Below are 18,578 nucleotides of genomic sequence, written 5' to 3'. Positions count from 1 at the left end.
CAATAACTTTAACACAGTGATATTTAATCAGTGTCAGAATGGCATTGTGAGGTTGTACTGAATTGAGCCATAGGTTGTGTCATAGAGAGTCTGTTTACTATATACTTTAGTGGAGGGCACCAAAACAGAATTGAAATTTGGCATAGCGCCTTTCGTGTCAGGAGAATATATCAAAGTGCTTGATAGGGTGTACCTTGCAGTGCGATGCCTGTGTATTTTATAGGGTAATTGGATGCAAAAATCTTTACAGTGATTGTGATGAACTAGCTACAATGGCGACATAGCTGTTCAGCAGATAGTATCTGAGGATAAACAGGTAATGTCTGGTGCGTCAGACAGGCTGAGCTAAGCCGCTGCTCACTGCTGAGGCTATAATGAACAGAGGTTTATGTTTCGTGAATTCCTGTGAGTGGTGAGTCACACAGTTGTAATTCAGTCACCCAGCGGTTGGTTCAGGTGATGTCACAAGCTGTAGAGTTTGTGTGAAGTTTAGTCTGGCTTTTATGTGTCATCTTATAAATCATCAAGATTACAGCCTTAAATATTTAAGGTGTGTGACCTGTTATTTTGAATAACAATAAGTACAGGAGAATTTTTTTTGCTGCATGAGTTTTCTCGCTTATCGCTCCTATGAGTGATGTGCTCTTTCCCCCCCTCCCCCATGTTGTATGTTGGTTCATTTGGAGGATAACTCATTTTGCTTGCCGGTCACACAGATGATCAAACACAGGGAGACAGACGATCAGCCCATCGTGCCTGAGCAGGCTCTTGTTCAGTCCCACTCACTCCGCCCTTTAGCCTCTCGTAATTTTCTTTTTAACAAGTTAACAGCATGGAGTGACTCTGCGCTTGGCACCGCTGAATACTAATTCTAGTTAAAGAACTTGGAAGTCCGGTTTATGACTACCCAAAATACCATACAACGATCTGATAGAAACTCTGCATTCTTCGAATTCCTTCCCTTTTCTTGGAGGTCACGTAATGAAATCAAGTTCCCAGAATAACATGTTAATGTGGATCAGTGCTGAAGTCAGAGAGCAGCCTGCACATCCAACAACTGTGCATCCGTTCAACCAGGATGTTGCTTCGGTTCCTGGACAGTCAACAAAAAGTCTCTTCAGCTGGACATCAAGCAGATGTTCTGCTCTCGCACGGTGCAGCTATGCAGTGCAGTGCGCTTATCCGGAAACGCATAACCCCTCTGCAGTCAGGACCGTCGCAATAAAGTGCAGCAAAAATATAGCGGAGTCCTGTAGCATTGTGGTTAGCGTGCGCGCCTCTCAAGAGAGAAGACCCAGGTTCCATTCCCAGATGGGGCAAAACCTTATGCAAGTTTCCTTATTCCACACGCCTCTCTTTATTTGGCAGGAAGTAAGTACCCGGTTGTTAGTTGATCGGCGGATCGCTTTCCGGGGATAATAATCCCTTCACAAAAAAGGTCATAATAATTTGGTCACTCAATCCACGACTGTTTGTGGGACACTGCTGTGTGCAATTGGCTATCGTGTTTCGCCCACAAAAATATACAGTCAATTCACTTTATAGTATATTCTCGAAGACGTGATAAGGTGCTATATCCAATGCAATTATTATTATTATTATTATTATTATCCCATATAAAGCCTGTACAGTGGAAGTAACATTCAATTACAGACCCCTTCCCTGTTTTGGGCCGAAATGTTTGCCCTCTGCCACGGTTGTCCAACACTAACAGGAAGATGCTGCATCCCACATCCAAACAAACATCTTTTTAACAGAAAACATATTGAGCATGAATGAAGAAAAGCATCTGAGGCATTCGTCACTGAATTAGAACCATCAGCTTCCTGTATGTGAATGCTGGGTTCTTGCAAGGAAACATACAACAAATCCCATTTCTGTGTGCAACAGGAAAAATTGTGAGGCTTTGTCCAAGGCAACTCCTTTTTAAAAGTGCAGTTTCCTATTATTTTTCCTGACTACACACCCTGCGTTTAAATAACACTGTAATCCTTGAATTTATACTCTTTTAACGGTCATTCAATGACTGATGTTAAAGCTGGGAAATTTGTGCCCAGTTTCACTGTCAACTACTCCAAATTAAGCACAGAAAAGTACAGCTTCTCCCCCCTCCCAACAATACACTTCAACTCTAAATGGTTGAGTGTGTCTGCCTGACTCAGTCGGTAGCATTCTCGCCAATAAGCAGGTGTTGGGTTCAAACCCCACTTTGAGATTTGAGTTCATAGTCCAGAATAATGCTCCAGTGCAGTCCTGGAGAAGCGCTGCAGATGAAACATTAAACCAAGCTGCGTCCTTCAGATGAGACGTTAAACCAAGATCCCGTCTGCCTGTTCAGGTGATTGTGAAAGATCCCACAGCGCTATTTGAGAAGAGAAGAGAATCCCTCCTGGTGTCCTGCCCAACAAGCCCCTCGATCAATTGGTCACTCACGTCATGGCTGTTTGTGGGACATTGCTGTGTGTGCAAATTGGCTGCCGCATTTGCCTGCAAAACACACAGTCACTCCAGTTTATAATACATCCTGTGAAGAGCTTTGTTGAAGTGCAAGATGTATCAAATGCAAGGATGCACATGTCAGTGCATGCAATGTACCCACCAATGTGGGTTATATGATGTAATCGCTGTTAGGTCACATGGAGGTGTAATGTGAGCCCTCACTGGGGAGTTTAGTCTCTTAAAATTGACATGGACAACCAGGTTATACTACGTTTCACTTTGGTGCAGTTAACTGTTTCCTTGCCTCTCCTGCTTCTGCGTTTTTACGGGAGTAAATCTTTGGCAGAGGAGCCTGATGCCTCCCTCTGTTGAAGATGACTTCACATGAAGTGGCGTGGACTATGCAGTCCGTTCTTTTAAAAAAAACAAAATGGCTTTCACATTAGAACCGGCTGGGCCGGGGAACCTCAAGTATGTTGGTTTAAAACACTAAGGACGAGGGCTGTGTTTTTAAAAGGCCTCCGAGTGTTCGAGAAATCTTCGTCCAGACCCTCGTCCTGGTTTCAATTACCCAATAAATTCAGAGCAGAGTCTGTGAGCTGTGGAATCGGCAGGAGTCAGTGGTTTGGAGAGAAACAGGCATTCCATTCAAAGCTCACACAAAGACTCGTGTCATTACGGTTAGAGCTCTGAATATCTATTGTAGCATTCCAGTGTGCTGTTGTGACATTTTGTGTTATAAATAATTCTATGTATTCTTCAGCTACCAACCGAGCCCTTTCTTTAAACTTGACAAATCCAACATGTTTAGATTGGCCGTAACTTGTGCGCTGCATTTTACCTAAATCGTTTTAAGTTCAATTCACTGTACACCTAACGGCTCCTTTCAACTTGTGTGGAAATGGTGTGAACGTTTACATCCATTGTGTACCAGACCCTAACACTGACAAACTCGGCCACGAACGTGTGAAAGATTTGCCAGTGTTAGGGATCAAGCCTGTGACAAGACCCCACACCCCCTCACCATTGTACAGAAGCTCCAAGCATTTTGAGACTAATCCAATGTTATAGTTGTTATATCAAATGCAAGGATTATTGGTAGTAATGGTAATAGTATGTGCCTTGACTCCGCCCATTGCCACTTGTTTTGCCCAGGTTCACGAGTGACTATACAATTGTGATGCACAAAGTTAGCCTACTATTCTTTCACCTCTGGACTCTGTGTTTAAGACCAGTCTCATTACCACTATTGATGCAAACAAAAGAGGTTCAGATGAAGTCCTATGGCTCATTTGATCTCATCCTTCTCAAATACCAACACCTTATAGCTTCAGATTGTTCCTTAAATTGTCCAGGTTGAAATAAACTGGCCGCAATTCTGCAAAAGTTGCCACCGGGGTTGCTGGAAAAGATGCAAGCACATGCAGCAAAATCATTTTTGTTTTGGTCAGCCAGGTGTCTGACAGCAACAACAACAAAATTACATTTGTATAGCGCCTTTCACATCAGGAGGACGTCCCAAGGGGCTGGACAGTCAGGGATTTGGACTAGAGCTGGGGGTCAGGATTGGGGAGGGTGGAAGGCAGGGGAAGAAACAGGGTGATCGAAAGCATGTTTGAAGAGGAGGGTCTTGAGACGGGTCTTGAAGGTGGGGGCAGAGTAGCAGAGTAGGCTGCCCCCACTGCCAATGGTGGGCAGGCCAAAGCCTGTTGAGCGGAGGGAGCGGGCAGGATGACACACACGGAAATCCATCACCAAAGCTTTACTCTACACTAAATCATGCAAAGCACTTTGAAGGTTTTCGATGATATGATAATAATCATTGCATTTGATGTAGAGCCTTTATTGCATTTTGCTCCATCTCAAAGTGGTTCAAAGGATTTTACCGTGAAGTGTAGTGACTGCATTTGTAAGCAAATACAACAGGCAACTTGCGCACCGCAGTGTCCCACAAAAGGCTGACAAGGCACTATATCAAATGCAAGGATTATTATAATCATTTTATGTGCAGAAATTTTTGGTGCTGATGTGGTTTGAATAATAAAAAATTAAAGGAAGAATTTTGTTCTACAGTATCAATAATTCTATGTAGGACACGACAGTACAACTTTGAGTTCAGCAGCATAAAACAGTTTGATTGCAGTTGCTATATTTTGTTCCATTTACACGTGATCAGGGATAGAAAGAAGAGTATCCCCATTGAACTGCAACAGACCAACACCTTTCTTTGAAATCTCAAACTGATTGATGAGCTGGTCTCACACAAACTTGTTTTTCTTTGTCACCTCATCGCACCTCATTCGTCAGAGAAAACAGCATTGGGGCTTGAATAAGATCTCTGCGATAGTGAAAATTGGCTGTAAACACTGTTGAATATATTTGAACAGGAGACTTGAAATCCCTATTCAGAAGAAACTTATTGTAGCTCTTTGCAGTCTATAGAGTCTAAATTGTTATATGTCCATGTGTCTGAATTGTAATCTCCAGACTGGCTTCTCAGCTCCTGCCTCCAGCCCTACTTCCTCAGTCAAAGGTTTGAACTCTGGCCAACGCCTCGTGCTTATCAGCCCAGTAATTTCTAGTTCCGTTGGCGCGCTTCATCAGCCAGCAGCTAAAAGGTTTTTACAGCGCGTTGCAAAATGTTCATGGTTCCCACTGCCAATTGAAATGTTTTACGTTGCTCCCTGCTGTGGCCTTCTGTTGTAAGAATGCACTGTGCTGTCCAACTCACCACCACCAGATCAGGCGCATTCTCCCTGCTCCGCTTTGAAAATAGACAATGACCTCCAGCTGAACAAGGCCATCCCTTTCAAGACTGATTGTGTCACTCTCTGTTTTGTTGGTTAGCCGGGTGGGTGTCTGACACACGCAGAAACCCATCACTGTGTTTAAGCGTATCCGAATCAAACAGAGAATTCAATTCCATGTATCCAACCTACACACAGGAATTCCAGAGCTCAATTGTCAGAATGAAATACGCGCTCTCTCCCAGGAGGGATGCATCTGATAGGACGCTTACCTAATTCTAGAAAGTATTGGACACAGTGTGTCTAAAATAATAGCATGCTTACTTACGACCACCTCAGTGGCTAAAAGCACGCTTGTTTGACTTACATTTTGTGTAATTTACCTGAAGGGTGTATCTCAAGACTGGTGATGGCGTGAGAAAAAAATGCGATGTTTCGTAAGCGATTTTTTCGGGATATTTTCGAAGCATTGTCTTTTTCACCCCCAAGAGGTATTTTCAGGCAATGTATAGTATTTTTCTTTGGCGGTTAGCCAGGTGTCTGACACATTTGGAAACCCATCACCCTGCTTAAGAACATCCAAACTAAACACTAGCGATCATAGACAATTACAGCCAGTGGCAAAGCAATTATCTGAGCACAGAATCACTTTGAGAATCCACTCTCAGCCTTTCCTCAGGTGTTCTAACATTCACTCGCAAGTGGTTTGCGTAAAGGGGCTTTAACAGCCGTGTGCAGGGGTCAAATGCCTGGGGCTGACCCCTCACCTCAGATTTGTAGATATAGTTGATCAGGAGCTCCAGTTCTGTTTTACAAGGTCAAAGATCTCCCGTTGATCATGTCAAAGCAGTAATGGATATCTGACTGCTGGAGAGGGAACGTGCAATGAGTAATGCCTCAGCAAAGGGAGCTAGGTGGCTGTGGCTGAAAGGGAGAGAAGCATTTGGGTCAAGTGGCAGACTTAATCGTCTGGGCATTTTTAGTGGAAAGTATTTAAGGGCCGCTTGCCTATTTGGGGAGTTATCATGATCCCCTGGAGCAGTCCAGGAAGGGTCAGTATGGAGCCATCCTTCTTTGGGTGAAATGTTAGATTGGAGGCATTCCTGATGACAATACCCACTGACTGGCTACAGCCAAGAACATCATTGATGGCTCACACAGACATTTTTGAATCACTAAATGAAGGTGACCCCTTGGTGCTGTGGTAACCACACAACTGTCTATGGTCATGGCCTAGGTATACATACTGCTGGATGTGCTGGGACCCACCTAAACCCTGGTTGTCACATCAATCAGACGTTTCTTAACTGGGGACCACCAGACTTGAGAGGCTCAGAACACTGGTGCTGGCCAGCTGTGCATTTTGATGTAACACCTTCCTGCTGGGGAGGTAAACAGGGTTTCCTTAGAGCTGAGCTGGCTCTAAAGTGACGTGCTTGCCAATGGAATCTGGGGATCAAGTCCAGCCTCTGTGGCGGTCTAGGTTGTCCAGCTCCTGAGCCAGGTGTGTGAGCAGTATTCCAGGGCACTGCTGAAGACAGACCAGCCACCCTGGCTCATCACTGGAAGACACAGAAAAATGTCCACGTATGGATAGCATTCATGCTGTACACTGTCCAGCGCCTTGGGACGTCCTCCCGACATGAAAGGCGCTATACAAATGTAATCTTGTTCTTGTTGTTGTTGAGTCTGGGGATTCTTAAACAAGGAGATGGATTTCCACATGTTTCAGACACTCGGCTGATCAAAAAAAATGTTGCCTCTTACCTCACAGAAAAAGGGTTTCGCAAAGTTTTCTAGAAAGTGTAGGAAATCTATTTGTGTTCAAACAAAGCAGCCTGGTTGTGTTGCACAGCAATGTCCTACAAACAGTCATCAAGATACAGCACTTCACACCGATTGCCCCGTGTACAAGCTTATACACAAAATGTTGCTCCTCTGCTTTCATTACAAGCAGGATAGATTCCATGGCAGCCAGACCGCATTACACAACCCTTTCTTGAAGCGATTGTGCAATATAAACACAACATTAAACCAGGTTGTTGCCTCAGTTCAGACAGTGACTCAAGTTTATGCATATTTCCAATTTTAGTGCTTTGGGAAGCAATGGATTCATCGATACAACAGACTGATACGACATGTTGTCTTGGTTGTATCAGCAAAATACATCAGATTTGGTGCATTTATGATTTAGCCCGAGATTACACTTCTCATTTATGGTGTGGACTTGGGAGAAACAAGGAAAGTTAACAAGGCAGTGGGGTTATCCTCGTGCAGTTGGTGCCATGGGATCTTACACTGCTTCAGTGCCTTGAGACATCCTCCTGACGTGAAAGGCGCTATACAACTGTAATCTTGTTGTTGTTGGCCTACTGACTGACTGACTAGTCTCAGAAAACAGATTCAAATGGAACTGGTTTTCAAGCCGCCCCCGAGGCTGCTGGCTCCTGGAATCTACCCACCCCCCTGTTTGACAGCCACTTGTTCAGTCGCTTCTCCGAGCTCGGCCTCGCAACTTCCCATTCCGATTTTCAGAGGGAATCCAGCAATACTGAAACAGCAGCTCGACGACAACAACTTGCATTTGCATAGCGCCCTTCACTGGGGCTAGTGTTTGATAGTGACAGAATCTGACACCGAGCTAAGAGGAGAGGGAGGGTCAAAAGGGAAGGTCTTTCGGCGGGATTTGAAAGTGGGAAGGGAGGTGGCAAGGTGGAGAGAGCTTGTAGATAAGGAAAAGAAGGGGACCAAGGACGGAGCCTTGGGGTACACTCAACAACGATGTGGATTTATACAGCGCTCTGCATACAACTAGCGTCTCGCAGCTCAGCTGCCCGTGCCCAAAAAACATGGTGGCCAGGGCACCAGGAAGCCATTATGCCATTGCACTGGTAATATGACAGTGTTCTTTATCATTGAATTTACAGGAAATGTTCAGGAAATCCTGTGAAGTGCTCTGAGACATCCACCAGTGTGAAAGGTGCTATATCAAATATAAATATTATTAATAACCCAATGGCCACAACCCAAAGTAATCACACTCTTGTGTTTTGTATCACATTATTTCATTCAAATAGCACCATCGCTTTCAGAAGAATATATCTAACGTACAGATTCACTGGTACAGATTCAACGATTATCAAGGAGCATTCGAAGTTAAACAAACACGTTCGCTATTGAATAACTGGCAGATGAAGGTGTTGTTGGTGATTGATTACTGTCGCTGCTGTCTGATCTGTTTTTACTCAATGCCGTTGTCATGAGCAATTTTAACCCTTTGAGAATTCTCTCAGTTTTTCTGCACCAATGTTTGCAGTAAAAAGGGCCAGTTATCTGCACGAAAATTATCCACATGGCCAATTAGCTGCTTCAAAATGGATGCAGGTTAGGGGGAAAAAATGCATATTGTAGTTCAGTTTTGCATTTCATAAATAATTAGTTGTTTTATATCAATCATAAGTCCGAGTCAGTGACCCTGAACAGCGTAAAAGATTTGATTTCAGTAGAAAGCTTTAGTAAGATGATAGCTGTGTATTGCTCTGGACTGTGTTCTTGTGGTAATTCAATCCTGCACCCAGGGACAGATGCCCAAACAATCAGGAAACAAGGGAATAATTAGCATATGTATCGAGTTTCAACTGGAGAGTGAGTTCTGCAGTGAGAAAGTCTTCTTTTTTAAAAAAAATTTTATTTACACTGTTCACTGGATGTATTTGCCAGAGATAATTAACTGCAAACTTCACTACCAAATACATTTAGTCTGAATAATTAATTCACCGATGGGATTGTGTGAAGTGTTTCCATCAGTCAAATTGTTTGAGCAAAAAAAATCTTATTTTTAGAAAAGGAGAACGGAAATTTCACCTTGACTCAGCCCATGAGACCATTTTGCCCTAATGTGTAAGATTCCTCCAAATTGTTGGAAATTCTTTAATTCAGTCTTAATTTGGAGGCGTTTCCCATCGACCTGTTCAGGTGGTCGTTAGAGATCCTGTGATATTGCTTGAAAAGACAAGGGAGTTTCTCCTGACCGTACGTCCCCCAGATATAACTGGTCATTTCTTTACGGCTGTTTGTGGGATGTTGTTGTGCACAACTCATCTAGCGGGTTTGCCCACAAAATACCCAGTTGCTACACTTATAGTAAATCCCATGAAGCACTTTGAGACACATTGCAGACTCTTAAGCATGGTGATGGGTTTCCACATGTGTCAGACACCTGGCTGACCCTAAAAAATAATCAAATGCAATTATTTTTATGATGTCATGGAAAGGAGGGAGGTGCAAGAAAAAGAGGGAGGAATTCAGCAGAAGCCAATTCAGTCAACTGCAGAACAGCCACTGAGGCATTGCCTTCCTCAGGAAATGTGCTAGTGACAGAGGTATTGGGAGCCCAAGAACTGACCAAACATGTTCCACTTTCATTGCTGTTAGTTAGAATCATAGAATTATACAGCACAGAAGGAGGCCATTCGGCTATCCAATTCAATCCCACTCCCCTGCTCTCTCCCCATAGCCCTGCAAACTTGTCCTCTCCAAGTTTGTTGTTACACAATCCCGGGATGGAGCTTGAGAGGGAGACCAGAACTGCTGCCTTTGAAAAGATTTTCAGTCACAGTGACTACCAATCTTTTAACACCTTAACCTTTTCCCCTCGTGAAAAGAATACACCAAGAACTAGCATTTAGACAGTGACTCACTCTGAGAAACGTTTTCTAAATGCTTTACAAGGTCGGTGCTGGACACTGAGCAGGGAGGGTGGGGCGTGAGGGAGGTGACAATGGGCATGGTCGAAGAGGTAGGTTTTATGAAGGAATTTAAAGACAGAGGAGTTGCTGGGGGAAGGGAGGGAACAACAACTTGCATTTATACAGCGTATTCACGCTCCGGATTGCCAAAGAGTTGGGGTTACAGTGGGTGTGGGTGGTTGGGGATGAGGAACACACAGCAGAACAGAGTTAGCTGAGCGGAGGGGACAGCAGGAGGGTTGGACTTGGTCACACAGAGAGGGGCAGGGAAGTGTAGGCATTTATAGGTAGGAAATAGCCACAGATTGACTCCATATGAGCAAGAGCCAAACCACTCAACAAATCCAGGCAGAAAAAAAACCATCAGGCGCACACGCTTATACCAGGAACAAGAGTATTATTTTTATTTGGGGAAATGACTACACACATTTATCCTACAGTATAAATAGGTTTGTTTCCCTTGCCTCTGTGAAAATAGGAACCTGGCTACAGCCCAGCTTGGGGGAGGTGGTGGGGGGTTGCGGGGTGTGACAGGAAACAGCCGTCATATTTAAACATAAAACCCTTCGGAAGGAATAATTTAACTCAAACAAGCTGCATCATTTGGTCAAATTAAAAGCATGAGCTGAACGGAGATATGATCTCAGCAAGGACAAGCCAGACTCCGAGTGATGTCCACTGAGGACAATAAATTTTAATCTCGATTCTTTTTACAGTTTTGTTTCTTTTCATTTCTTTCCTCTCCCCGCCCCCCTCCCTCACTCCTAATTTTCTTTTTTCCTCAAAGTGCTGATACATACTTGAGTATGGTTCCATGGACACCAGGCAATTAGTATCGGTCCCCTTTTGCTTACAAAAACACACAGTCACTACATTTTATTGTATATCACGTGGCAGAATAAATACCTAGCGAAGCCCAATTAGGAAAACTTTAGCACCGCAACAACTCGGATTTATGTAATTCTTTCAGGTAAGATAACAGTGGCACGGTAAGACTCCAAGCAATGATGGAGTGGGTGAGCGAAGAGTCTAATGTGGTGACTGGTTTGTAGGCAAATGTAGCAGTAAATTTGCGCCCAGCAAATAGTCACACGATGAATGACCAATTCAGCTAGGTCAAGACACGGGGAAGAAATTCCCTTCTCTGTTCAAATATGGACATGGGTTCTTCAACATCCACCTGGACAAGCAGATGGGACCTCAACTTAACCTCTTGTCTGAAAGAGGACGCCTCCTGCAATGCCTCACTCAAAGTTCTGACTTGGTGCTTGAACCCACAACCGTCTGACTCAGGGGGAAGTCACTACTGACTGAACCAGGCTGGAAACTACTCCTGAAGCAGCTGTTGAACTAACTCCATTCAAACGGTGCTGGATAGTGGCTAGAACTAAATAAGACATGTTTAAGTGACAAAACTGCCTTCAGTTCCAATGAAAACAATCCAGACTGAATGGACTCTCCCACAGCATTCACTCTGCTCTGAGTCAACTCATGAACTTCCTGCCAGAACTCAATAGTCAGCCTTGTGCATGTGCTGAGCATTCCTAGAGCACCTCGAGGTCAGGAGGTTCTCATTAAGCCCCTCTCGCAGCCTGCATCTCGCGATTCCCAGCCGACCTCAACTCCATTGTCTGGTCATGAGAATTTTTTTTTACTCTCAACTAAGGTCAGGGTATACAGCAGGCGTGTTTATACTGGAAACCTTACAGGAAATTTGTAGCAAATGTAGATTGTAGATTGAAGGTTGAAATGCGAAAGAGGAATTGCAGGGAACAAGCTGCTACAATGAAGTCCACATCGGTCGACTACAATAAGGCTAAACGCTGTGTCAACATCTCTCCGGATAAAGCAGCAAATCAAGTCAGTGCCAAACTGAGCCATAAAATTCAGGATAGTCACAGACTGAACCCTCAGTCTTCGCTGAGTTATTTGATATCAGCCTGGAAGGCTCTCACTAGAGAGGCTCCGTTTGAAGTTCCTGGGACGTAAAATAAGCAGCAATTCATGGTTCTGATTATTATCTAGCGATGCCCACACTCTTCCCCATGGCTGTCATCCGAGCATGGACATTTGCTGAGGATAGGATTGGTTATAAGTGTGATTCTCCATGGATGCCGGCTCACACTCACACTCAGTGTTTGGGTCTGAGGTTTAGGTTTGATGGGATGCTGTTCTGGCTAGAGTGCCTGATGTTGCTACAAAATCTGAAAATGACTGCAGGGGCCATTTGATAGACAAATCACAAAGCAGGATAAGGGCATTAACTTTACTCCCATCGATTGGCCATTGTTCAGCTGAATGCCTCATCGTTTATAATGTGCTATTGGGCTGGCTCACAGCTATAGCATTTCAGTGAAGGCCTCTCATTCCAATGGTTCTCTCTCAGTGGGAGGAAGGAGGGCGTGCAGTGCTGCATTGTCAGAGGTATCACCCTTTGGAGGAGACTTTAAACTTAGGTCCTGTCAGTTGGTCCAGGTAGACATTAAAGAATGCACAAGACAATTCAAAGAGGGAAGGGAGATTCTCCCAATGGCCTGGCCCACAAACCTCAAATTGAAATGGACAATCACTTCCCAGCTGTTTGTAAAAAATTACTGTGCACAAAATGGCTGTCACATTGACCTACAAATGCAATCATTATACTTAATAGCAATTACTCTAAAGTAATTTGAGAAGTTTTGATTTTATAGAGACTTTATTAAATGCAAGGATCATTATACCTAAGCTCCCCAGCTATTTCCCAGTTAGACCTCCCGTGTTTGTAATTTTCCAGCTTCCAACACTGAAAGTTACATTTGTAACATTCAGGACGTTACAGTACAGCCTTTGTGCACATATCTTGATGCACACTACAGGCAGCTTTAAGCAGAGTCGCCATATAATCAGTTTACTAACACCGCAGTAACATCTGCAAGACACCATCACTGGGGCAACAGTCTCAGCTGTTTCAGGTTGTTCTAACAGTTACGCTGCTGCTTCAAACAGCTGGTGACTTGACACCGAGCCGGGCCTTAAGAGAATCATTCGGTGAATGGAGCTTTGATTATCTTGTGAGTTACCTATGGAGCTACTCATCATTATAGCCATGTGTTTTGGTTTGAATCTTAGATGGAGGCAGAGGCTAGGTGGAGGCAGTTTTTGCCATTGCATTCTGTCCCCAGAACACGGGTAGGATAATTTATGATTCTCCCTCAAAAAGTTGGCTGGCAATGTGACAGCCATGGAATGAGGAGTTCTGATTTGACTATTGAGAGGCAAAGCCAATAAAGTGTCTTTTGTGGAGTCCTGTAGCTCAGTGGTTAGAGCACTCGCTTTGCAAGTGAGAGACCTGAGTTCAATTCCAGGCAGGGCGAAACCTTGGGCAAGTTTCCTTACTCCACACGTCTAATAATAATCCCTCCAAAACTAAAAACAATAATTAAATTGGCCATTTTCAATCTACGACTGCTTGTGGGACATTGCTGTGCGCAATTGGCTGCCGCGTTCGCCCACAAATATACAGTCAATTCACTTTACAGTGTGTTCTGTGAAGCGCTTTGGGACGTCCTCCCGACGTGAAAAGCGCTATATCAAATGCAAGGATTATTATTATTATTATTTTGAACTTTCAGTGTTTACCGAGCAAGCAGTAATTTTCCCTTAAACGGGACCAATCGATGAACTGTAGTTATAACTCAATTCACTTTCTCCCCCCATGATTTTAATATCAGGCATAAAAAAATAACATGTTATATAAGATTTATTCATCTTTCTTTCGCCAAATTCCTTCCCGCATTGTGTCCAAGTTGTGTCAGTAACGTTTTCAACTGAAGCTCTGCAAGACTTTCCGCTACTGGCGTGGCACCAAGTCACACATGTTCCCCAGGTCAGTCAGTGCTGCTCATCAGTCTCAGCACAGTGCTGTCAACACTAGTTTGTTCTGTTCTTCCAAGGTGGAACACTTTGATTCAACAAAGCATTCCAACCAGCTGCCCAGCTGAGAACAAACTTAACTCAACACAACTGTGGCCAATGTTTGTGAGTATCAAGATAGTCCTACGACTCAATCCCTTAGCCATCTGGTTAGCAGTCAAGTGATCGATTTGTTGCGTAACCGAGCACCTCTGTACACTCTGCTAGCCGGGGAGGACAGTGTAGAGATGGAGGTGTTTTGTGAAAAGAGGCTGAGCTAAACTGAGGCAGCGTTCCAAACAACGAGACCATTGATGTCACCTACTCCTGGAGAAACCGATTGTGCATATTACAATGGAAGAACAGATGCAAAGATCGAATCCGATGTTTTGCATAGCTGTGCCTTCTCCTTCCCTCCCTCCCTCCCTCACTCGCTTCTTCCATCTCTGAGACATGTTGTTAAGAGTTTGTACTGCTTTCACCGGACCACAGCAACAGCTGCCTGGCCCTGAGGCGAGACAGATGCTGCAGACTGACCCTCTCAGCAGCTTTGTCACATGTCATAAACGCCATTGAATACAAAATGGTATAAAATAAACATGCTAATTTCCTCAAGAAACAATCCTTAATCCACATGAGTTTTGCCTAAATCTGGCCCCCAACATATACACATGCATACAGTTTCTCTACCGTCCTTGTGTAATTTAACAACTCAATATTTTTGCTTTTTTTCCCCAAAAATAATAATAATTATTTGGTCACTCAATCCTCGACTGTTTGTGGGACACCGCTGTGTGCAATTGGCTGCTGTGTTTTACCCACAAAATATATAGAGTCAATTCACTTTACAGTTTATTCTGTGAAGCGCTTTGAGACGTCTTGAAGACGTGATAAAGCGGTGTATCAAACGCAAGGATTATTATTATTTACATTATTTTCTTCCTATCATCTTTTCCTCGCAAAATCATCTTTAAGTTAATTATCTTTAAGTTTCTTCTTAAAATCTATTGTCTGCAGAACACTTTATTCCGACTTTCTGATCGAACGTTAAGACATTGAAGAAAGTCGTTCAGAGAAAAATAACTAAGGGCGTTCCATCACTTCTTGGGGTAAATTAAATAAATTTCAGTCGGGTCAGCTGAGGTAATGTAACGTGACTCTCCAGGAAGCAGGGAAGCAGCAGTTAGCCATCTGAAAATCTGCACACGTTTGTGGGGCGCACATGCTGTGCAGTGCTTCACAATCTGAGCGCTTGTGAATGGTTCCTTTGTGAGGCTGGTTCCAGCTAATTTATGAAAGGGGTGTGGGGGGGGGTGGGGGGGGGCGGCGGGGAGGGGAATGGACTGGGGAAGAGCCAGAATTTCTAATGCACAGATGTCAACTGCGATCAAAAGTGAGTTAGTTTGTCCTCAGTTTCCAGTCCTTTTTCTGACTCAGATCATTTATTCAAACACTTCTCTGATCAATTGAATTTGCTGTTAGAAACAAAAGTGAAACTTCCCCCACTCCCTTCAGCCAACTTAATCGCTTCTCTCCTGAATGGAACTATGCTACAGTACCTGGTGTTGCCTATAAGGCCATTGGCAATGCTGATCTCCTCTTATGGTCTTGCCACAGTCGCCACACATAGTGGCAACCTGAGTTTCAGCCCTCAGATCCGCACACAAACTCAGAAGATTCGACAGTTAACGGAAGCTGCATTTACCAGGGACATTCCTGTTGTAATCAGCTGATGAGAATCCTCCTTCGACACCAGAAAATGCAATACAATCTGTTTGCACTGAAATGATTATAATAATAATCATAATCCTTGCATTTGGGCGATTATCTCATTCGCAGATACTTATGGTAACTGCGCAACAATTCTAAAAATTTCTGATCGTTGAATAGAGTTGAGCATTGATTGTGGCAAAGTGAAAACTCAATGACCTTTCTGGAAATAGTTCTTAATGCACTCAAATATCTTGCTTGGTTCTAAAAGGACTTGCCCTGCTTCCCAGCCTAAGGAACACAAGTTATTCTGACTTTCTGATCGAACGTTAAGCCATTGAAGAAAGTCGTTTAGATGGCAGTGCGCTCCTGTGAAAATTTAAACGTTCTAACCATTGTACTTTCTCTGTCCACAGGGAAGTGACAGCGAATGTGAAGTCGACCAGAACAGACCGAAGACGCATTCTTTCGTCAATCACTACATAAGCGACCCCACGTATTACAACTCGTGGAGACGGCAGCAGAAGGGCATCTCGCGAGCCCAGGCCTACAGCTACACAGAGAGCGAGGCGGGCGACACCGAGCAGACCCATCAGTCTGTCGCTAACAACACCCAGTCCACCCAAGCCAACCAACAAGGCAGCCTCTTCCGACCTAAGAGTAGTCTTACACCCACCCCTCTACACCCTGCCAACAACACCAGTCAACCAGGCACCCTGTATCGACCTGCCAGCAGCCTTGCTCCAGGATCCAGGACCCCACTGGCAGGATTCTCTTCCTTTGTTTGAACAGCAGCAAACTTTACTTCTTCTTAATTTCGAAAGAGTCGTTGTGTAGAAGACAATCAGAGATCCTTTGAGCTGCTGCTTGCAGCCTTGCACAGATTTTTTTTCACAGAGAGGGGAGGGAGTGTGGTGGGGAGAGGGTGGCGGGGGGGGGGGGGGGAAATAGTACAGGATTCAAAAAAAAAGGGAAAAAAAAAGAACCATCAAAAGAGGATCTGACGTGCCAGCCATCCCTGCCACGGTCTGAGGAGAGAGAGAACTCCAGAAACAAGCTCAAGACGTGGATGGGGACAGATTCTTTGGCTACTTAGAATTAGCTGTGCTTTTCCAATGAGCTTGCATTCTGCTCGGTTGAGAAGTGTATGGATCTCCACAAGTTATATGTCTGCTCATGGTTGCGGAGGCAAAAACAAATCACAAGCTGATGGTAGCCAATTGGCCACAGAAGCCAGAAATTCTGGTGGCCACTGGTAATATCAATGTGCCCATTATATATAACCAACAGGTTTACTTTAGTTGCTATCCTGGCTATTTGCAACTACTCTTTTGTTGGCTAGTTTTCACTTTAAGCTTTTTACTGCTGCATGACCATTAGAGTTTGAGTCCTCAATGAATCCTCAATGTGCTTGCATAACTTACTGGTATCATTGCTACCTTAATGTTGATACGTTTTGACATTTCTTTTCGGTGAAAATGTTTTCTTTGGATGGACCTTTAGGATTTTCCCCCTTTTCAGAAGCCTTGAAAATGGTCTATCTTTTCTTTGTCTGTTAATCCGTGAATCCTCATTCACAAAGACAAAAAGAAACCTTTGCATGTATCTCACATGATGTCGGCGAATCACGTGTTCGTAAAGTCACAAACTTCGTGGTATAATTATTTTTTAATAGACTCTGGCAAACAAAAAAATGTGAGTAGATTATTCAAAAGTAAGACATCCTGCCTTGTCCTTGGAATTGAATAGGAAAAAAAACATCTGTGAGGTATCTCATCATCAGCAATGAATAGGTAAAGGTTGCCAAAGTTCAACTGGATGTGCTTCAAACTTGTGGCTGTTTCTGATGCCCGGAATCACCCTCTCGCACTCCACCCACCTCCCCCCTCCCCTCATCAAAAGATAAGCAGTCTAAGGCACTTGGGGCTGTATGGTTAAAGGAACGGATATCTATTTTATTTTTTTATTACCTGAACTTGATCATTGTCCACACTGTGAAGTTTACTTGCAAATAGTGGTTATCAAATGCCAAGGGTTTCATGAACTGCGCATTGGCCATGTGTGTGGATTACCTGAATTACTCATTGCTTCATCCTGTTCGTGCCATGTTTGACTAACATATTGCCACCGACCAACACACCGACTTCTCTGTTATTACGTTGAGTGAGAATTTAAGCAGGAGGGTTTAGGCACGAGTACTGTTCACCATTTCATGCCCAACCCTACGTTCTGTTTCTTCACTGTCTTCATTTTTCACTCTGAGATGGAGTGCAACTTGATTTCTTCCATTTCTTTCCTTCTCCCCTCTCCCGCATGCAGATATTGTTTTGCAAGTGACAAACAAACAGTAACATCACACAGGATGATTAACAAACCCAGAGGAATGTCATAGTAAAGTCAGGGGGGGGGAATGGTGTTCAAGCCACAAACCACCAAATAGCAACACTACATAGCTCATTCTTGCAGTGACATGTGCTGTGAGTATTCTGTTTTTCAGGGCAATTTTTAACCAGTCTGCTATTGAGAGTAAGTTAAAGTTCAAAGGAAAAATGCATTTTCACGCCTTAGACAAAAATGCATTTTCAGGCCTTTTTATAAAGTTTCAATTTATCACACATGTCATGACAAAACTTCAAAATGGGGCAGATGCATTTGGACCTTTGCAACATCCAGATAAATAGGCAATATCTGGTGTGATTACTTGGTTTGATTAATAGACAGTGATATTTATTTCACCAGATTAACGAGTTAGCTGATGTGTGCATTGTTATTCCCTGGCGAATCTCGACTAAAGTTGACTTGCAATGTGGGAGGGGATGTGCATTTTTCTTTCAATGCAAGGGAGAGTTACTCTGCACGTTGTAACTGAGGGCATCAGGACGGAGTACAGCACAGTACAGCAAAAGAATAAAGGATGTATTTTACAAAAGGCAAAAAAAAGAAGATTCTAATGCATTCGTCAAGGAGTCATTTCCTGTTGTATTTCTGAAAAACAGAGGTTTTTGTTTAGTCCTGTATACAGTACAAAACTAAACTGTAACTT

The 18,578-nt window shown here is 43.6% G+C and overlaps 1 protein-coding gene across 1 annotated transcript in view; it reads left to right on the top strand.

Moving 5' to 3' along the window:
• The window catches only part of sdk2b (sidekick cell adhesion molecule 2b), a 292,198-nt gene extending 275,773 nt beyond the window's left edge, over positions 1 to 16,425 (top strand). Inside the window, exon 45 of the mRNA XM_007888572.2 lies at positions 15,952 to 16,425. Within this exon, the coding sequence (XP_007886763.1) occupies positions 15,952 to 16,323 (372 nt within the window). The 3' untranslated portion in view covers positions 16,324 to 16,425. The remainder of the gene's footprint in view (positions 1 to 15,951) is intronic.
• Positions 16,426 to 18,578: the final 2,153 nt, after the last annotated feature.

This window comes from Callorhinchus milii, unplaced genomic scaffold (assembly GCF_018977255.1).
Source record: "Callorhinchus milii isolate IMCB2004 unplaced genomic scaffold, IMCB_Cmil_1.0 Scaffold20, whole genome shotgun sequence".
NCBI lineage: Eukaryota > Metazoa > Chordata > Chondrichthyes > Chimaeriformes > Callorhinchidae > Callorhinchus > Callorhinchus milii.
The sequence above is the reverse complement of the archived record's forward strand: the minus strand, read 5'-3'. Positions and strand labels throughout refer to the sequence as shown.